This window comes from Wolffia australiana, chromosome 3 (genome assembly GCF_029677425.1).
Source record: "Wolffia australiana isolate 7733 chromosome 3, ASM2967742v1".
In the NCBI taxonomy this organism is placed as follows: domain Eukaryota; kingdom Viridiplantae; phylum Streptophyta; class Magnoliopsida; order Alismatales; family Araceae; genus Wolffia; species Wolffia australiana.
Window position 1 is genome coordinate 6,608,356 of NC_135837.1, and position 16,893 is coordinate 6,625,248.

Consider the following 16,893-nt stretch of genomic DNA (forward strand, 5'->3'; position numbering starts at 1 on the left):
TTCTTTATCTCCCATGGGGTTCATAACTGCCATTTGCATTCATTAGTTACCTTGATCGGAATAAAGATCAAATTCCTTTCTCCAATTAAATATTTCCACAAATGTCATCATATAAATGATCATTTTATGTTCACATGAGTTGTGTTGCACTATAAATGAAAATTTCAAGCTACCCACTTATGATGAAGCCTTAAATTATTCAAAACCATATGTTTGGATTTATCTCCCCCCTTCTGATAGCTCCTTACCAGTCATAGAAGCCTCCAAACAGGTACTTAACATATCCCATTGTTATAAATTTCTTCCAAAAAGAGTGTTACCATGGATCTTTGCGAGTAAAAGGAATCATACCACTAGTGACCAATGATAACTGTGTACATTAGATGAGAAGGAATAGACGAATCAAATTTCATTTATAGATGGGAGTGAATTTATGATATTATTTATCAAATAAGAACAAACTTGAGAACTAATAGACGTGTAAATGGGTCTGACCATTAGTCTATATGTAAACTCATGAAGAATGCGCAGTCCTTAAGAAATGATTACATGTTGAACGTCATCCAATCGATTTTCAATAATTAATTACAAATTTATAACATTTTTTTCATGGAATTTATAATAAAGTGAACCCATGTTGAGAAGAAACGCGTCAATTAGACGAGGGTGATATGTTTGAACAAAAAATAATGCAGATCTAGACAATTCACACTACTTATTATGCTTCATCAAAAACCCAGGGTAACACGCATACTATGTGAATCAATAAGATAATAATATTGGGGTCTTAACTTTCCTAATGACATCAGGCTATATCCTTGATTTTCTATCAATTTTAAGTTATTGATATGTTGGTGCTGGCATTGACTCAATGATGCATCGGTTAAAAATAGAACGACGATGAGCAATGTTTTTTAATTTTAAAATATTAAAGTGGAATTATTATTTGAAAATTGCCAAAAGTTATTGTTTATTTCCAAGGGTCATAACATTCATAATATCATGCGATCATATCAACACAGCATCTATTTTATTTTATGAAGGCCTTTGCTAATTGGAATGTATGATTTGCCAATGAATGGCCTACTGAAGATCTGAGATGAATGAAAGAATATGGATTAGGATGCCATTGGCACATTATCTTTTGATGCCGAATGAAAAGTATGTATGAATGAAAAGATAAAACTTGTGAATCAAGAGTAATGGGACATATATCATATGGATTTTTTTCCATTTCATTAATCATCCATCTATGAAACTTATTGATCTTTTTTCACACAATTTAAACTCAATATCTGGAAAATTAGAATTTTCTTGAATTAATTCATCATTAATAAAGCTAAAACATCCAAAAATTGTATCAAAATATATTCAGAAATTGTGAAAAATTCCTCTTTCCCCCATCAGCATTAATAGTCGTGTTAATATTAGTTTTCGTGCTAATATTAGTTTAATAAGCTGACCATTTTAATATTAGTTTTCATGTTTATAAAAAATCCATTTTAATATTCTCATTATTCCTATCATTCAAATGGAATGGTAACTGATAAGCCGAAAATAGGGGTGAAAATTATGGATTTTTAGCCCTTGTCGTTGTGAATTCTAGCTTATGCAATAAAATTTATAAAACTCTACTTAACATGTATAGTGATAAGTGTGAGTGTCGTCCAAGGGAAGCAAGTAGGAAGTTCAATATGATTGTCTTTTTGGTGTTTTAATCCTAATTAGAGTGAATTTGATCTTCAACGAGGATCAAGTCACCCTAATTAGATGAGAATTGAGAAAGGGGGGGGGGTAGAAGAGGTGAGAAGAATGGAAGAAATGTGGGCTCTAGATTGAATTAATTGATCCAATTGGATGGATCAAAGAATTCAATTAGAGAGGTTGGTAGGAATTTTTAATTTGGGTTTGGTTGATTTTTGCAAGTTGATAATTCAGAACTAAAATGGGGTAATTGAGTATCCTAAGAATTAAAACTAAATTTTTTAGAGTTTTCTTTTGGAATGCAATTGAATGCCCAGGTGAATCCCTCAATTTCTCCTCTCAATCCTAATCAGGGCTTGTACATGCCGCTCAAGCCAAGCGATTTAGAAGTTCAGATCAGAATAGAGATGAAGAAACAAACAACTTAACCTATTTCATTCAAAATGCATAAAAGTTTAAATACAATTAAATGAAAAAGTACCAAAACTGTTGAACCAGGCTGGAGCTCCTCTCTGTCTTGAAGGTGTGATAGAGAACCATCAAGAATGAGCTCTCCCTCTCGAAATTCAGCTTTTATACTTAGGTTACATGGTGAAAATCACCATTTTACCCCCATATAGTAATTATTTTTTGTCTATCAATGTAGGCTGAATCTGAATAATCCAACTGTACAGATAGAAAGAGGGGATCAAGACGAACAAATCCATAAAAAAATCATCTCAATCAGACTTCAGGATCAAAAGTTATTAATAAATCAATTTTAAACTAATTTAATCCATTGGATTAAAATTTGATTTATTTATTAATACATGCAATGACGTGTCGACGTCTCATTGGCGGCAGCATTTCAAATATCTTTGGCGGGCACTCTCCCGTCGCGCCACGTACCCCTGGCGAGAAAAAAAGAAAACGATTAGAATTCACAAGTGCGGGTTTTGCATACATAACGCTACGCACGTAAACGTGCGTTTTTTACTAATTTCTTCCACTCTGTTTTGTCACGTCACCGCCCGTGCGCGCGTGTTGTACGCGCAGCACGGGCGGTGAACTTACCACTTGCAGCTGACGTGCGCGTGACGCCGTTGGATTCTCATCCAACGGCTCTTGTTGCGCCACTTCGGCACGTGGAATGGACTTGGGCGGTTTTTTTTAGTGACGTCCCTTACAACATAATTTCTTGCAATCCGACGTCGCCCAAAGAATATTTAGAAATATACCCCTTCTCGCATTCTCTCTCCTCCGCTTTTCTCTAAAATATTAAAACAATTAATAATACAATTGCAATTAAACCCTGAACTCTTTTAAATTAGATCTTTACGCCTGCAATGGCGACCGAGAGCTGTTTTCAGGGTCTTTTTGCAACGAAACGTTGCAAAAAGGGCCCGGAAAGTTCAGAAATTGTAAAAATACATTTTTTCTATTATAAATATGCCTTTTTTCTTAGAATAAATGCATTTCCTCTTGAAATAAATCCCAGAAAAATCCTAAAAATTCGTAAAAAATTCTAGAAAATTCTAGAAAATTCCCTGATTCATTCCCATGCTGATAAATGTTGAAATAAAATATTAAATATGTCATTTTCATTCAAAAATAATTATTTCGAGCTTCAATAAATCCTTAAAAATTCATATAATTAACAGAAAATTATGGAAAAATCAGAGATTACTTGAAAACATTATTTTCATGTAAATATATGATAACAGCCCAATTTTAAGCTCTTTAAATGCATAAAATCATGCTAAAATCATGAAATAAAGACAGAAATTAGGGTGTTATCAGTAACCAATGTATTTCATAGATTATATGTACCGGCTTATTTTTCACACGATTTTGACAATTCCAGGAATTTATCAGCTTATTTTTCACAAACAACAGATAAATTCTGGAAAAATCTTCCTCTGCCTTGTAAAATCAACCAGAAAATCGTGTATATTATACTTCAAAATGTAATAGTAAACAGAGTAAGAATTTTCAATTTTAAATTTACGAAAACAAATTATTGGCAGCAAAAGAATTAAATAAAAAGAGTTTTTTCATAAATTTTATCTCACTTCAAACAATTTCTTAAAACTATTGTGGTGAATAAATTATCTACATCACTCAGACCGCACATTATTTTTTTTAATGAAATTAAATAATACGTCGGCTAGATTCTCGATCCATCTAGAAGGGCAAAATAGTAATTTCTCCATGCCCTAATCAGTGTGTTCTAGGCCACGGCGGCTCCTATATAACAAGCCCGTCACCGTTCAACCTTCTTCTATCTGCGAGAAAGGCAAGAGTCTTCTTCCAGGTATGCAATTCCTCTCTTATAGCTTGTTCAATACTGTGGATTTCGATTACTTGCGCGCTGTAGATGTTCTTCGATCGGTGTTATCGGATCTCTTTTTGATTTTGTTAGTTATCCATGAATGATTCGTAGATCTGTACATTAGGCTTGTGTTTCTGTTGTTCTTTTTTTGGATTTGGCTTGTTTTTTCCGGTCCTGTTTGGTTTTGAGGTTTATACGATGATGGATTATCTGTTCTCTACGGTAGTCGACTTTTTGTGCTTTTTTTCACCGGAAATTTTAGATGTAAATTTTAGGTCTCTTTTTTTCTCATCCATCTCTGATTAATCTCGATCGCTTGAGATTGGAACGCGGATCTGTCTTGCATAATTTTTGTGCCTTTGATTAATTATTTTCTTGATTCACGACTATGATAGTTTTAGGGTTCTGTGTGTCATGTCAGGCTGCAGCGTACTTTTATTGGGGAATAATGATTTAGTAATTAGGTGGTCTCACAGACCTTGACCGTCTGCTTTTCATGTTTGAACGAAATACAGTTTCGTATTTTTTCGTAGTTCTTTCTATGGTTTAAGATCGTTATGCGTTTCGATCTGATTTTCTCGCCTTCGTGATTCTGTTTCATTTAATATTACTTCCCGGGTATTACTATTAATTTTTCTTGTAAGGCGTTCCCACCGATCTTATCCATCTATTCTCATGCTTTATACCAATCCCTAGTTATTCAATGAAGCTATTATCTCTTCTTAAAGCCTAATTCGCATCGTTTGTCATTTTGGAGACTGTCAGTCCTCATTTCGTTCCTTGGGGAACTCTTTTATAATATTAAATGTTATCATCTTAGAGATTGCGTGTGAAACATTTTTCATCTTGTTCCAATTTATGTGCATTTATGAATTTAAACATCTTGCACTTGAAGTCTAATATGAACATTATTAAAAATTTGTAACGACTCCTTTCTCCACAATGCGGTACTTTGTGAAAGAAGAGGAAATCTATTCTATTCGCATTTTCTCCTCTTATGTTGCTCTATGGTTGATGTATCTTGTATATTGAGGGCCAAATTTCCCCTACTGTTAGAAAAATGGTATTTAGCTGTTACCAAAGAGTGCTCAATTCGCCGCGTTCTTGTTACATGTTCTTACTAGAGCCTTTTCTTAATTAGTTTAAGTAACTGTACATTTTAATTTGCCGATCCAATTCCGTCAATTTTGATAAGTCGATGTGCTGATATTTAGTCGACTTACTACTGTCATTTGTCTTCATGTTAATGTCACGACACAATCATTAGTTCCCAGGGGAACAAAGGCAGTTATTCTTGATCATATTTAAAAATGTGGTCCATTTTGGTGAATTACATTTATTGACAATGATATGGGTGATTTCACAACATTAGCAGCTCTCAACAATGCATATGCAAAAGGGTTACACATTATTTTAATAAACTTCAAAACAACAAAATTTTCTAAATATTTGTATTTCAATGTTTCAGGGATCTTGTCATATTGCCACCCACCCACTTGCAGGATCCGCCGGTGTGATCATCTTTTATGTCTGAGGGAACCCAGCTACAGAGGAAACGACACAGGCCCTGCCGGGACCTCCACGCCTGCATGCATCTCGAGCCCTTCCCTTCCCAGTTCCTTGGTTGCATCCCCTTGCAACCCTTTCCCTTTGCCGGCGGCCCCCCTTTGCCCGAACACCGCCACACCTCTGCCGACAATCTCCTTCTCCGCAGCTCCGCCGCCTCATTTGTTCGTCGCCTCTGAACCCAGTCTTACCCGAGGACCCCCTTTGCCACCATCATGGCCCTCCAGAACATCGGCGCCAGCAACCGCGATGACGCCTTCTACCGCTACAAGATGCCGAGAATGGTGACCAAGATTGAGGGCCGGGGCAACGGTATCAAGACTAACGTCGTCAACATGGTCGATATCGCCAAGGCCCTTGCTCGGCCTGCCTCCTACACTACCAAGTACTTTGGCTGCGAGCTCGGTGCCCAGTCCAAATTCGACGAGAAGACTGGCGTCTCCCTCGTCAACGGCGCGCACGACACCGCCAAGCTCGCACAGCTGCTTGAAAATTTCATCAAGAAGTATGTCCAGTGCTACGGCTGCGGCAATCCGGAGACTGAGGTCCTCATCACCAAGATCCAGACTATCCAACTCAAGTGCGCCGCCTGCGGCTTTGTCTCCGACGTCGACATGCGCGACAAGCTCACCACCTTTATCCTCAAGAACCCGCCCGAGCCCAAGAAGGGATCGAAAGACGCCAAGAAGGCCATGCGCCGTGCGGAGAAGGAGCGGCTCAAGGAGGGTGAGGCTGCCGACGAAGAGCAGAAGAAGCTCAAACAACAGGGCAAGAAGAAGCCTGCGGCGGCCCCGAAAGCCGTTGCCGCTGCCCCCCCGAAAAAGAAGGAAGAACGGGTCTCCCCGCCAGCAAGCCAGGCCAGCGACGACGAGCCTCTTCGTCATGACGAGGAAGATGACGAGGACGACGATGATGTTCAGTGGCAAACAGATACGTCCAGAGAGGCCGCTCAACGGCGGATCCAGGAGCAGCTCAATGCCGTGACGGCGGAGATGGTGATGCTGGCCACCGACGAGCCCGAGAAGAAGAAGAAGAGTAAAGTAGCCAATGGGCATCATGCTACGGAGGAGGAGCAGCTGGTGAAGAAGCTGAAGGCTAAACTGCAGGAGGGCGGCACGCCGGAGGAGACGAGGGCCTTAGCTGGCAACCCCACGGCGGAGACGATGGCGGTGTTACTGTCGGCCGCGCTGGGCGGGGCGGGCAAGGGGATGTTGTCCAAGGAGGCGGGTAAGTGGGTGCAGCACTTGGCGGCGGCTGCCGGGCAGGACGAGGCTGGTCAGATTTGCTTGCTGCAGGGGCTGGAGAGGTTTGTGGCTGGGGCTGGGCCGGAGGCCGTGAAGGAGGTGGCACTGGTTCTGAAGCTGCTCTACGATGAAGACGTGGTCGAGGAGGAGGTTGTGGTGGCCTGGTTCGACGCGGGCGCTTTGAAGGCCCCGGCGGCGGCCTCCCAGTTCTGGAAGAACGTCAAGCCCTTCGTCGAGTGGTTGCGCAACGCCGAGTCCGAGTCGGAGTAGTGATGCTCTGGTGCTTCTATCGAGTTTGGTGCGCTTCTTTTCTCATGCTTCTCTCTTTAGTTTGTTTGTCTTTTTGGAATCTGTGTCTGTTGCAACTTCGGTTTTAAGTCTTGTAATGTCGCTGTAGTGTCTTGTAATGTAGCAACTATCGTTGTGCTTCTCTCATCAAGTTTCATATAATTTCTGTGTCGTAGGAACTTCGATATTACTCACTCTTAGGAACTTTCGCCTTCCGGAAATATCAATGATGAGCGCAATATTATCGGCCTTGAGCGACGGAAGTTTACCAGTAATAAAAAAGGGTTTTCATAAAAAAAATCAAGTGTACTATTAGTCGACGAGGTGCATCTGCCCCGTCTTGAGTGAAGGTGGCCAACAGGTAATACCAATTGACACAGATATCTCTGGGACTGTTGAAGAATATTAACAAGGAACCCAGAAAAGAGTTTTTCTTAAGAAACAAATAAACACTAGTTCGGGGACTTGCCGTCACACGTCACGTCACTGATGTGACGGGTCGAATGATGTGAGGGAAGTTTCGTCACGTCACTGTCCTGTCACACGTCCGAGGATTTCAAAAAAATCCGTCACGTTCACGTCACCGTCATGTTTTGCGGCATCCCCGTCGTGTCCGCGTCACCGGACGGCATCACCAGTGACGGAAAAACAACCATGCAAAGGAGAGAGAATTGGAGGGGCATATCTCCAATTATCTTTGGATGGCATCCTTTTGTGCATGTGAATTAATGCAGGGACTTATCTGCAAAATGCCAAGAAATCGAGTTAGCAACATGTGGCAAAATCTAGGCTGTCGAAAAGCTTAAATCTAACATTTTTAAATCTTTTTTGGTCATTTTTATTAATCCGTCACAGCCATCATCTGTGACGGCCGTCCAATCGCGTCACTTTTTCAAGGCCCTCCGTCACCGTCACGCCCAGTTCGTCATCCATCACCGCCACCGCCACAGGCCTCTAATTTCATCCCCATCAAGTCATCCGTCACGTTGCCGTCACCATGAGGTGTGACATGACGGATGACGGCTGCCGTTCCCTAGTCACGGCAGAATATTAACAAGGAACCCACAAAAATATTTTTATAAAAAAACAAGTATGCTATTGCTGACGAGCTGCATCTACCCCAGTCTTGAGCAACGGTGGTCAACAAGTGAAATCAATTGACAGAAATATTTCTGGGACTGTTGAAGAATATTAACAAGGAACCCAGACAAAAGATTTCTCTTAAGAAACAAATAAGCTAGCTGACGCGGCGGCACCTGCACCAGAACGCGGTTCCCCCACCCCGGCCTTGTGCGACGGCGATCTCCTCGTCGACGTAGAACCAGATGAAGAACGGGTCCTTCATATCCGGCTCTTTGTCCTTGTCTCCTCCCAGGCTTATTCTCAGAGGGCCCAATGGGCCCACCTTGATGCCTACGCTTTCGAAGATGAATGCCAGCTTCTTCGTCCGCCATGAAAGCCTTCCTTCGAAGGTCAGGCTACCCAACGGCCCCAAGAACACACCATTCTCTATCCTCTTCCCCTGAAATCAAAATCTTGATTCTCATCGGTAAATTGAAGTTGAAGTGTTTCTTTTTTTTTTTAAAAGAAAGATAGGAAAGATCACACAAAGTTGGTGTCCCTCCCGAAGTTGAAGTATCTTCCTGGATCTAGTTTTATGCGCTTTTTTCTGACCATTTCCAATCTCTAATGTAATCAGTTGATTGAATTTCAGTTTTGCACAGGGTGAAAAAATCTTCCCTGATGCAATTTATAAGAGATTTTCCTCCATTTTGGGTCCTGAAACTCATCAGTCGATTAAATTTCAGCTGTGCCAGGAGTAAAAAACTTCCCGGATGCAATGCTCTACGAGTTTTTCGTCCATTTTTAATTTTCAAACTTGTCAGTCCAACGAATTTTGACCTGAGAGAGCAAGAGGGTAAATCTTCCCGAATGCATTTTTCTAACCAATTGTTGACATTTTCAATTTCCAAACTTATCAGTCCATCGAATTTTCTTTCAAAAATTATAAAATCTTCCAAGGCGCAATTTCATTCCCCATTTCTATCCATTTTGAATCTCGAAACTGATCAGTCGATCGAATTTCCAAAAATGATGAGTACTCTTGTAAGATGAAACTTTATTCAAGATCAACAATTCAGTTGATCGAATTTCCGCTATGCGCAGGACGAAAAATCTTCCTAGTTGCAATTTCACAACCGACTCTGTCATTTTCAATCTTGAAACTGATTTGTCGATCGAATTTTTACAAGGATGAAAAATCTTCCATGGTTCAATCTGGAAACCGATCAGGGGATCGAGTTTTCATACGGATGAAAAATCATCCCAGTTATGTAAAATTGATCGAATCTCCACAGGGATGAAAATAGTCCCAGGTGCAAGTTCATACGTGAAACTTTCCAATCTGGAATCTGAAAAATCCTCCCGGATGCAATTTTATGCGTGATTTTCGTTCATCACCAATTTCGAAAATGATCAGTCGATCAAATTTCCATAAAACAAACGAAACATCTACCTAAACGCAAATTCAAACGCAATTTTTCTCAAATTTAAATCTGTATTTTGTTGGTTTCACGTTTCGATCATAGAAGAAAAATCTCACCGCGGCGTCGAATCGCTGGACTGCGGTCACGGGGAAGTAGCTACCTTTCTCCAGACGGCCCTGAGATGATGAACAAACAAGCAAAAATCGGTTCAAAAAACAGAATTTAAGGTTTCAAATCAAGCAAAACGAAGATCCAATGAGATGAACCTGAGCAGTGAATATCAACATCCAGGTTCGTCCGGGAGTTTCAACTCCGCCGAGGGTTTCGAAGAAGGAAGAGGAATCAAGCTTCGCCTTCTTGATCGCCGCCAGAGCAGCCAGAACCTCCGCCGGCGGCACCCGCCGCGTCTTGGCGGCGTTCTTGAGCACCGTCACCCATTCCTTCACGTCGGTGGCGGCCGGGGCGGCGCCGAGCTCGGCGCGAGCTCTCAAAGACCGCCTTCTCGATCGTCCTTCGCCGATTGTCCCAGGGAAGAAGATCGAAGAACTCGAATTCCCACTCCGCAGAGCATTTTCCCTTCTCGATCGTCCTTGGCCGACGATTGCAGGGATGAACACGGAAGAATTCGAATTCCTAATCTGATGAGCAGCTTCTCCTTTCGATCGTCCTTGCCCGATGATTCCAGGGAAGAACACCGAAGAATTCGAATTTCTGCCCTGCTGAGCAGCTTCTCTTCTCGATCTGATGGCGAGATTGCCGGAGATCGAAACTGCTGCCATGGCTCTTTCTCTATCTCTTTCCCTCTATCTCTAATTATATATAATAAAATCTGTTTATCTTCAGTGTGGAGACTGCTGGACTGGTGGAGGAAAAAAATTGCTTAATTTATGCTCATCTACAAAGTTATCAATCTTGAATGATATATAATTTTTTTGGCATTGGGAGACTTGGAATTTTGGTTGATGCATTGTTGAATTTATGGCCTTAATCAAGGAAAGTATAATTTAAGTAGATTTCTTATGTTCTATGTAAAATTTGTAAGTTATAGGTAATGGGAGAATAACATCACTGGACCAGATATATTGGGGATACAGTGTTGGTTTCTAGCTGCTAGGGATGAATTCTGTGTATTAATTTTACCATCTGATCAACCTTCTAATTATGGAGGATCTTAACTTATCATTGTTATTCCCTAGTCCTAATGTTCTCAACCATTAAATAATCAGTCTCCTTTTCCCAGTATACCATCATATATTCTTGCTTATTCGTAACTTATATTATGATCAATCAACATGAATATAATCATCATCAACATTTATAATAATTCTCCTTTTCCCAGTATACCATCATATATTCTAGCATACTATTCCTCCTTATTCATTACTTATAATATGATAAATCAACATGAATAGAAGCATCATCAACAGTTCTAATCAGTCATATTTTCCAAGTTTACAATCATATATTCTAGCATACTATTCATCCTTATTTGTAACTTATAATATGATAAATCAATATGAATAAAATCATCACCAACATTTATATCTAGCCTACTTGTAAATGGTAATTGATGAAATTATATGGCATCCAAACCACTGACGGTCTTATATTTCGTTTATGTCATTGAAATAAATCATGTTCATTATCATTCTGTTGCAATGTTTATTTTTAAGACCTAGAATATATAGAATGATTAGTGAATTATGATGGTATCACAATATGGTGATCACTTATATCTAAACATGCATTCTAAAAATTCATATTTGTAGGATGTACAAGAAGGACATCAAAGTATCATTATAGAATAACAATATCTTTCCTCAGGCATGTGATGAGGATGGTTGATATTGAAATTTTTTTGAGGAAAAACTATAGAGAGATAGCGGGTGTTCATTAGGGAAAGCTTTCACCAAACTGACCCATAGGAATCCAGATATGGTTTTACCCCATGTGTCAATAAGATCAATTCACAATTGTGTAAATACTTTGATCTTAGACACAAATGATGTTTTGTGGATAAAGCGTTATATTTTCACTGAGATTAAAAACTCCATTCCCACAAGATTCCAAATGGTCTTACAAACGGTATAAGATGAGATGAACTTAATGAAGACATGGCAATTGAAATCCTTGGCTAAGGTAGCAGAAATATTAGAAGAATTCCCCGATAATTTTCCAATGCATCAGTCCCTAGTAGAAAGACTCATTCAGAGTTGGTAGTTGACCATACTCTAGTTTATTCTAGAAGTATCACACGAATGAAGGATTACACATTTGTGGTAACTTATGACTGTAAGGTTTGATGAAAGAGTTGACAAATCCTTTGTACCTTCTATAATACACGGTGTAGCTTAGCACCTCATGTGTTGACAATTAGATCTATCAATTAGGTTAACTTGATCCTTGATTAATTAATCTATATGTTGGATATAGTAAACTCACTAGATTAGTCATTAAATTTTTACTAGAATTTTAGCATTTTAAGCTAGAATGCACACGGGTCTAGAGAGTCAATTGTATTAGGTTTAGTTGACATAAAAAGACCTAACGTAAGTGCAGGGGTTTTGAACTCAAGTTTCTCTCCTCAAAGTATTGACTCACATGGAACCACATTGATAAGAAAGACATGGACCTCGTGTTTCTAATGAATACTAACATGTTATGGCATGACATATATTTGTCACAAAGTCCATGCAAAGCATAGCCTATCACCAGTCATGGAGGAACAAAGAGTTTCAAACATATGCTCTAGATATTTTGTGATCTAAAGGGGTCCAATATTTTTGAAAATATATTTCTCTCAAATAAATAAATTTATTGGGCCCTGAAATCTACTTCTTTCATTTTTTCACACCTATAACGCGTGAATTATTAGGTTAAACCATAAAATGGACATGTTTTATGCATTAAATAGTTAAATGTGTGTGTTATCAAGCATAAACTGATTAAATCTATTTTTCAAGTGGTATTCTGATTTCTGCAGATTTTTTGGTTATTCTTACGGAATTCCTGACATCATACTCTTCATGAAAATATGTTTTATGAAAATTTGGACATTATTTCAGGAATATATTGATTTTCTATGTCAGAATATATATTCTATATCTTTTTATGACCTATTTGACTTAAATGGAGCTTATTTGTATTTCTGGTCTTAAAGTCACACCCTGCCGTGTGTTGCCATTCCATAGGGTCGAATGGCAACCAATTAAAATTTTTGGCAATTAATTAGCATTGCTAATCATTGTGAAAAGAAACCTTTATGGCATCACAAATCATGATGCATAATGATCAATGATTAAGATCAGGCCTTTTATTTATTTTTAATTAGTAGGGGTGACATGAACCAATAAGATAAATATATAATTGAAAATTAAAGTATTTTTTATTTTATTTAAAAAAATGTCAAAATTTACACCAGTATTTGTGGTGTGTGTGCATCATAGACACACATACCCCAAGTCCAGATTTGTGTATATCGATCACATGTGTATGCATGTGAATGGTGAGGAAAAGAAAACAGGTGAACATCGTACTTACCAACACGCTGCCACATCAATCCTTTATTCATGCAATCATAGGACCCATTTTTTAATACAGGGAGAATGATATGCATCCAAGTGTCATTAAACTAAAGAAAAATTTGTTGATGTGTGAGAAACTCAATATTAGGGTTAAAGTTAGGTCGTTGTGCAATTGAGTTTAATCAGTAATATTTATAAAACATATACTCTTAAACAATTTAGTTAGATAGTGATGAGTAAGGGTCGTCTCCACAAGGAACGGATGTTACGGAATGAACTTTCTGAATCGGATGAATTCAAGAAGATGAGAAGATTTACGTATATTGTACGAGTTAGTGAATGGATAAAGATAGTGGTTATGATAGAGATAGGAGGAATCTAAGAAGACATACGAGTAGAGTGTTAGTACTAGTAGTGGATCATTGAGTAAGACGAGAGGATCAAGGTGGATGTGAATGGTGGCATGAGACGAGAAGAGAATGAATGATAAGAGGAGGCTAATTAGGGTTTATGATAGATAGGGATGGAGAGACAAGACGGGTTCGCGACAACGGCGGTGGTAGTGACGTAGACGGTAGTCGATGAAATGATGGCCTTAGTGAAAATGAGGTAAAAAAGTGACTAAAATGGAAGAGGTAATTACATATGTTTTCTAAAAGGGACGGAGAGAGATAGATGAGGAGATCATAACGGTGTAAGGAATGCGTGAAATGGATGGTAGATGAGGATAGATGAAGAAGATAATGGATGGGAATGGAGGTGGATGAGTGATGGTGATAGATAGAGGGGATGGATGATGAAGATAGTTAAACTACCTAAGTGTGTGGAAGAAGATTCAATGTAAGGCAAGAGGCTAACCTTAGATCCCTATATTCTGCTGGGATCAAGGCATCTTCCTGATGTAGATCAACCTCCCCACATATCTGTTGAACCTCTCCAAGCACTAGAGACACCAAGAAACACTTGATGGACCTTCAAAACTTTATTTTCTTTGAATCTGCATCTCTAAGAGGAAGTGAGCTTAATTATGTTTTTTACAAAGATGAGGGGCTCAATTTCTAGATCCAACCATATGGATGTATAGAGGACATAAGTAACTCCACTAAAAAGAACAGAAAATACTTAATCAAATGGACGACCAAGATTTCTCCAACATTAAAGCTTGATAGCTGATGATCTAGAAGGCCAGTTGAGTTGTTATTTTGAGGGCAGCTTCCTCTTTCCCTCTTCCATCCACGTCGATAGATCTATCAATTGAGGTGTTGGTATTTATAAAAGCCATCCTTAAACTTGGCTCCTACATCTGTGGGTTGATTGAATAAGAGAGTGTTTCTGAGATCCATCAAGTTCATCCTTGGTATCTTGGTTATATGAGAAGAAACAATAGAGAGGAGGCATCAAGCTTACCTACACTTGAAAATCATTGTGATCCTGGTAGAACTTAAGGAATTACGGTAAGCATCATCACCTTATATTGTTTTTTTTTATCATCAAGATTAGCTTAGAATCCATCTTGGCATCATATCTTATCATCACACCAAGTCCTTACACCTTTCTATCATATCTTACACCTTTCATTCACCATGTCTACATCATCTTACTGTCATCCACTACCGGAATCACTTTTATTGCACCAATACTTATCTACTTACATTTTCATCTCATTATCATCAGTCCCTTTTCTCTCTCACTCGTTCTTTTAGTATCATCCATGACACTACCTCATATTTACTATAAGTGTTATCACTTTCTTGCCTTACATTCTCCTCATCTCTAGACCCCAATTTTTATGTATGCTCACTCACCTCTTTAATCACAATTAGAAGAATTATTAAATCCTTAATTACTGTTCCCTATGGAGACAATTCACACTCATCACAAACTAGATTTACTAATGTGAGAAAAGGCTTATATTTTTATTTATTAAACTCAAAATCACCAGAAAAAAAATTATAACCCTACCTTTGAGTTTATTACAAACTTCTGAATCCTTCTACATCATCTCCAATCTCTAGGTTTCCTATTGGAGTTGTTTTCATGTATATCCTTCGTTGCAAGAGAACATGGAGCACCCAACACTAGCCAAGCTAGTTTCAGCCACTACCACCTAGGGTCAATGTCCAAAACCAACACACAACAAGCCACTTATAATGTTAGTGGGATATGTAAAATGTCATGAATCAATTTTAATCTAAAACAACAAATTCATATGTAAACACGACTGTTCTAAAAAAATTATAAAATATATCGATTCAGCTGGTTTATAAATACACAACATAGTGTATTTTGATAAATCTGAATAAATAAATAAACCAGTTTATTCTATATATTGAAGCTTGATAATATTTGTTCCATACTGACAGTTTTCAGAATATATAAAAATGAAATTTATGTCCTTTTCTTGAATCAGTTTTTTTTTAAATATGATTTGGTATTTCAATATAAGATATTGGCATGACCGTTTCCATCATATAATGATTTGTAAATTTTTAAAGTTTTCTATCATAGCATAATGTACTTGTTTATTAGATTTGGGGAATTTCATATTATTTATTTAGCAAGTTAATTGAGCTGACTGTGAACAATAACCAGCATTAAAGCATAATGTTTAAGGTAACTCATTAATTTATTCAAAAATATGATTCAATAATACATTATAATTTGATAACATTAAAAAATACAAGTTTTGTGGGTGAATAATAAGAATGTCTTAAATATAATTTAAGTGTATATATGTAATGAATAATCTGACTTTATGTGTGCTAGTGATACGGAGATTGATTGAAATATATGTATCGAGCAAGCCAATCATGTATTTCATGTACTCCATGTTAATTAATACATCGTATTAATTATAGTGCATGTGTGATGCTTATCATGAAGTACATGATTACATGATCAAACTTAGTGAATTATGATCATATCATAACACAAAGAACACTAGTATTTAACCATGTGCTCTAAATATTCCTATTCAAAGGATATTTAAGGATATTGAATTATCCGGAGAGAATACCATTAGCTAGTCTCACTCAAATGATGGGTATGGCTGGTCATGTCGCCATTATTGTGGAGAGAATGAGGATAGATAGTGAGTAATCTTTAGCACAAAGGGTTCAATGAACATGTATGACAGATATTAAACCAAACTGATTCATAGTAGTCCACTAATTTGATTCATATGAATCCTTTAATGGTATTATACCAAACTTGGAGTCAAGTTGATTCCCGTCACAATTGTGTAAGTAGCCCTTAGACTTGAGACACCAAAGACGTATTGTGGATGGATGCTTGCAGTTTGACTATGACCTATGAGTTCCTAAACATATAATTTTAAATAATCTTAGTTCGGGTTCAGCAAGAAATTCAAAAAAGACGATTGAGTGATCATTATGGGATTGTATGCCCTCAATATAAGAGAAGACAACTCAAGGAAGATGATGTGATGAAGTCTTGGCCAAGGCAATATAATTTCAGAGAAGAATTCTTCAATGATTTCCAAACACATCAGTACCAACTCAGATGGCCAATTATGGTTTGATAGTTGACCATACCCTAAGTCTTCCCAAGAGAGTCAACTAGATAGTGGACTATATCTACACGGTAATAGAGGAATTACAGGTTCTATGAGTGAGTTAATAAACACTCCTTTTATCATGTAGGTGACGAGGGGTAGCTTGGCAACCATGGGTTCAAGATTCCACCAATCAATTGGGTTAAATTTCTCTATAATTCATTGATTCATATTATGATATAGTTAATTAATTTTA

General features: G+C 38.0%; 2 protein-coding genes across 3 annotated transcripts; one reads left to right on the forward strand and one right to left on the reverse strand.

Moving 5' to 3' along the window:
* The first annotated feature begins 3,949 nt into the window (after positions 1 to 3,949).
* On the forward strand, positions 3,950 to 7,275 carry LOC144700799 (eukaryotic translation initiation factor 5-like). Its single transcript, XM_078572339.1, has 2 exons — positions 3,950 to 3,997; positions 5,484 to 7,275. Exon 2 carries the CDS (start codon positions 5,797 to 5,799, stop codon positions 7,093 to 7,095), a length of 1,299 nt encoding a protein of 432 aa, XP_078428465.1. The 5' UTR covers positions 3,950 to 3,997; positions 5,484 to 5,796; the 3' UTR covers positions 7,096 to 7,275.
* A 227-nt stretch (positions 7,276 to 7,502) lies between these two features.
* Positions 7,503 to 10,406, reverse strand: LOC144700800 (microbial collagenase). 2 transcript variants are annotated; one of them, XM_078572341.1, is made up of 4 exons: positions 9,866 to 10,406; positions 9,716 to 9,775; positions 8,370 to 8,635; positions 7,503 to 7,855 (listed from the first exon to the last, which is right to left on the reverse strand). In XM_078572341.1, the coding sequence occupies exons 1-4, from the start codon at positions 10,376 to 10,378 to the stop codon at positions 7,852 to 7,854; spliced, it is 843 nt and encodes a 280-aa protein (XP_078428467.1). In that variant the 5' UTR covers positions 10,379 to 10,406; the 3' UTR covers positions 7,503 to 7,851. The 2 variants fall into 2 exon arrangements, with proteins under 2 accessions (XP_078428467.1, XP_078428466.1); XM_078572340.1 differs by lacking the exon at positions 7,503 to 7,855 and having other exon boundaries at positions 8,240 to 8,635.
* Between the last annotated feature and the right edge of the window lie 6,487 nt (positions 10,407 to 16,893).

Coding starts and splice junctions, on each gene's coding strand:
- LOC144700800 (XM_078572340.1), bottom strand. CDS start 10,378: ATGGCAGCAGTTTCGATCTCCGGCAATCTCGCCATCAGATCGAGAAGA. Junction 9,776..9,865: donor TGTTGATATTCACTGCTCAG/GTTCATCTCATT, acceptor TCATCATCTCAG/GGCCGTCTGGAGAAAGGTAG. Junction 8,636..9,715: donor TCCAGCGATTCGACGCCGCG/GTGAGATTTTTC, acceptor TTTTGATTTCAG/GGGAAGAGGATAGAGAATGG.
- LOC144700799 (XM_078572339.1), top strand. CDS start 5,797: ATGGCCCTCCAGAACATCGGCGCCAGCAACCGCGATGACGCCTTCTAC.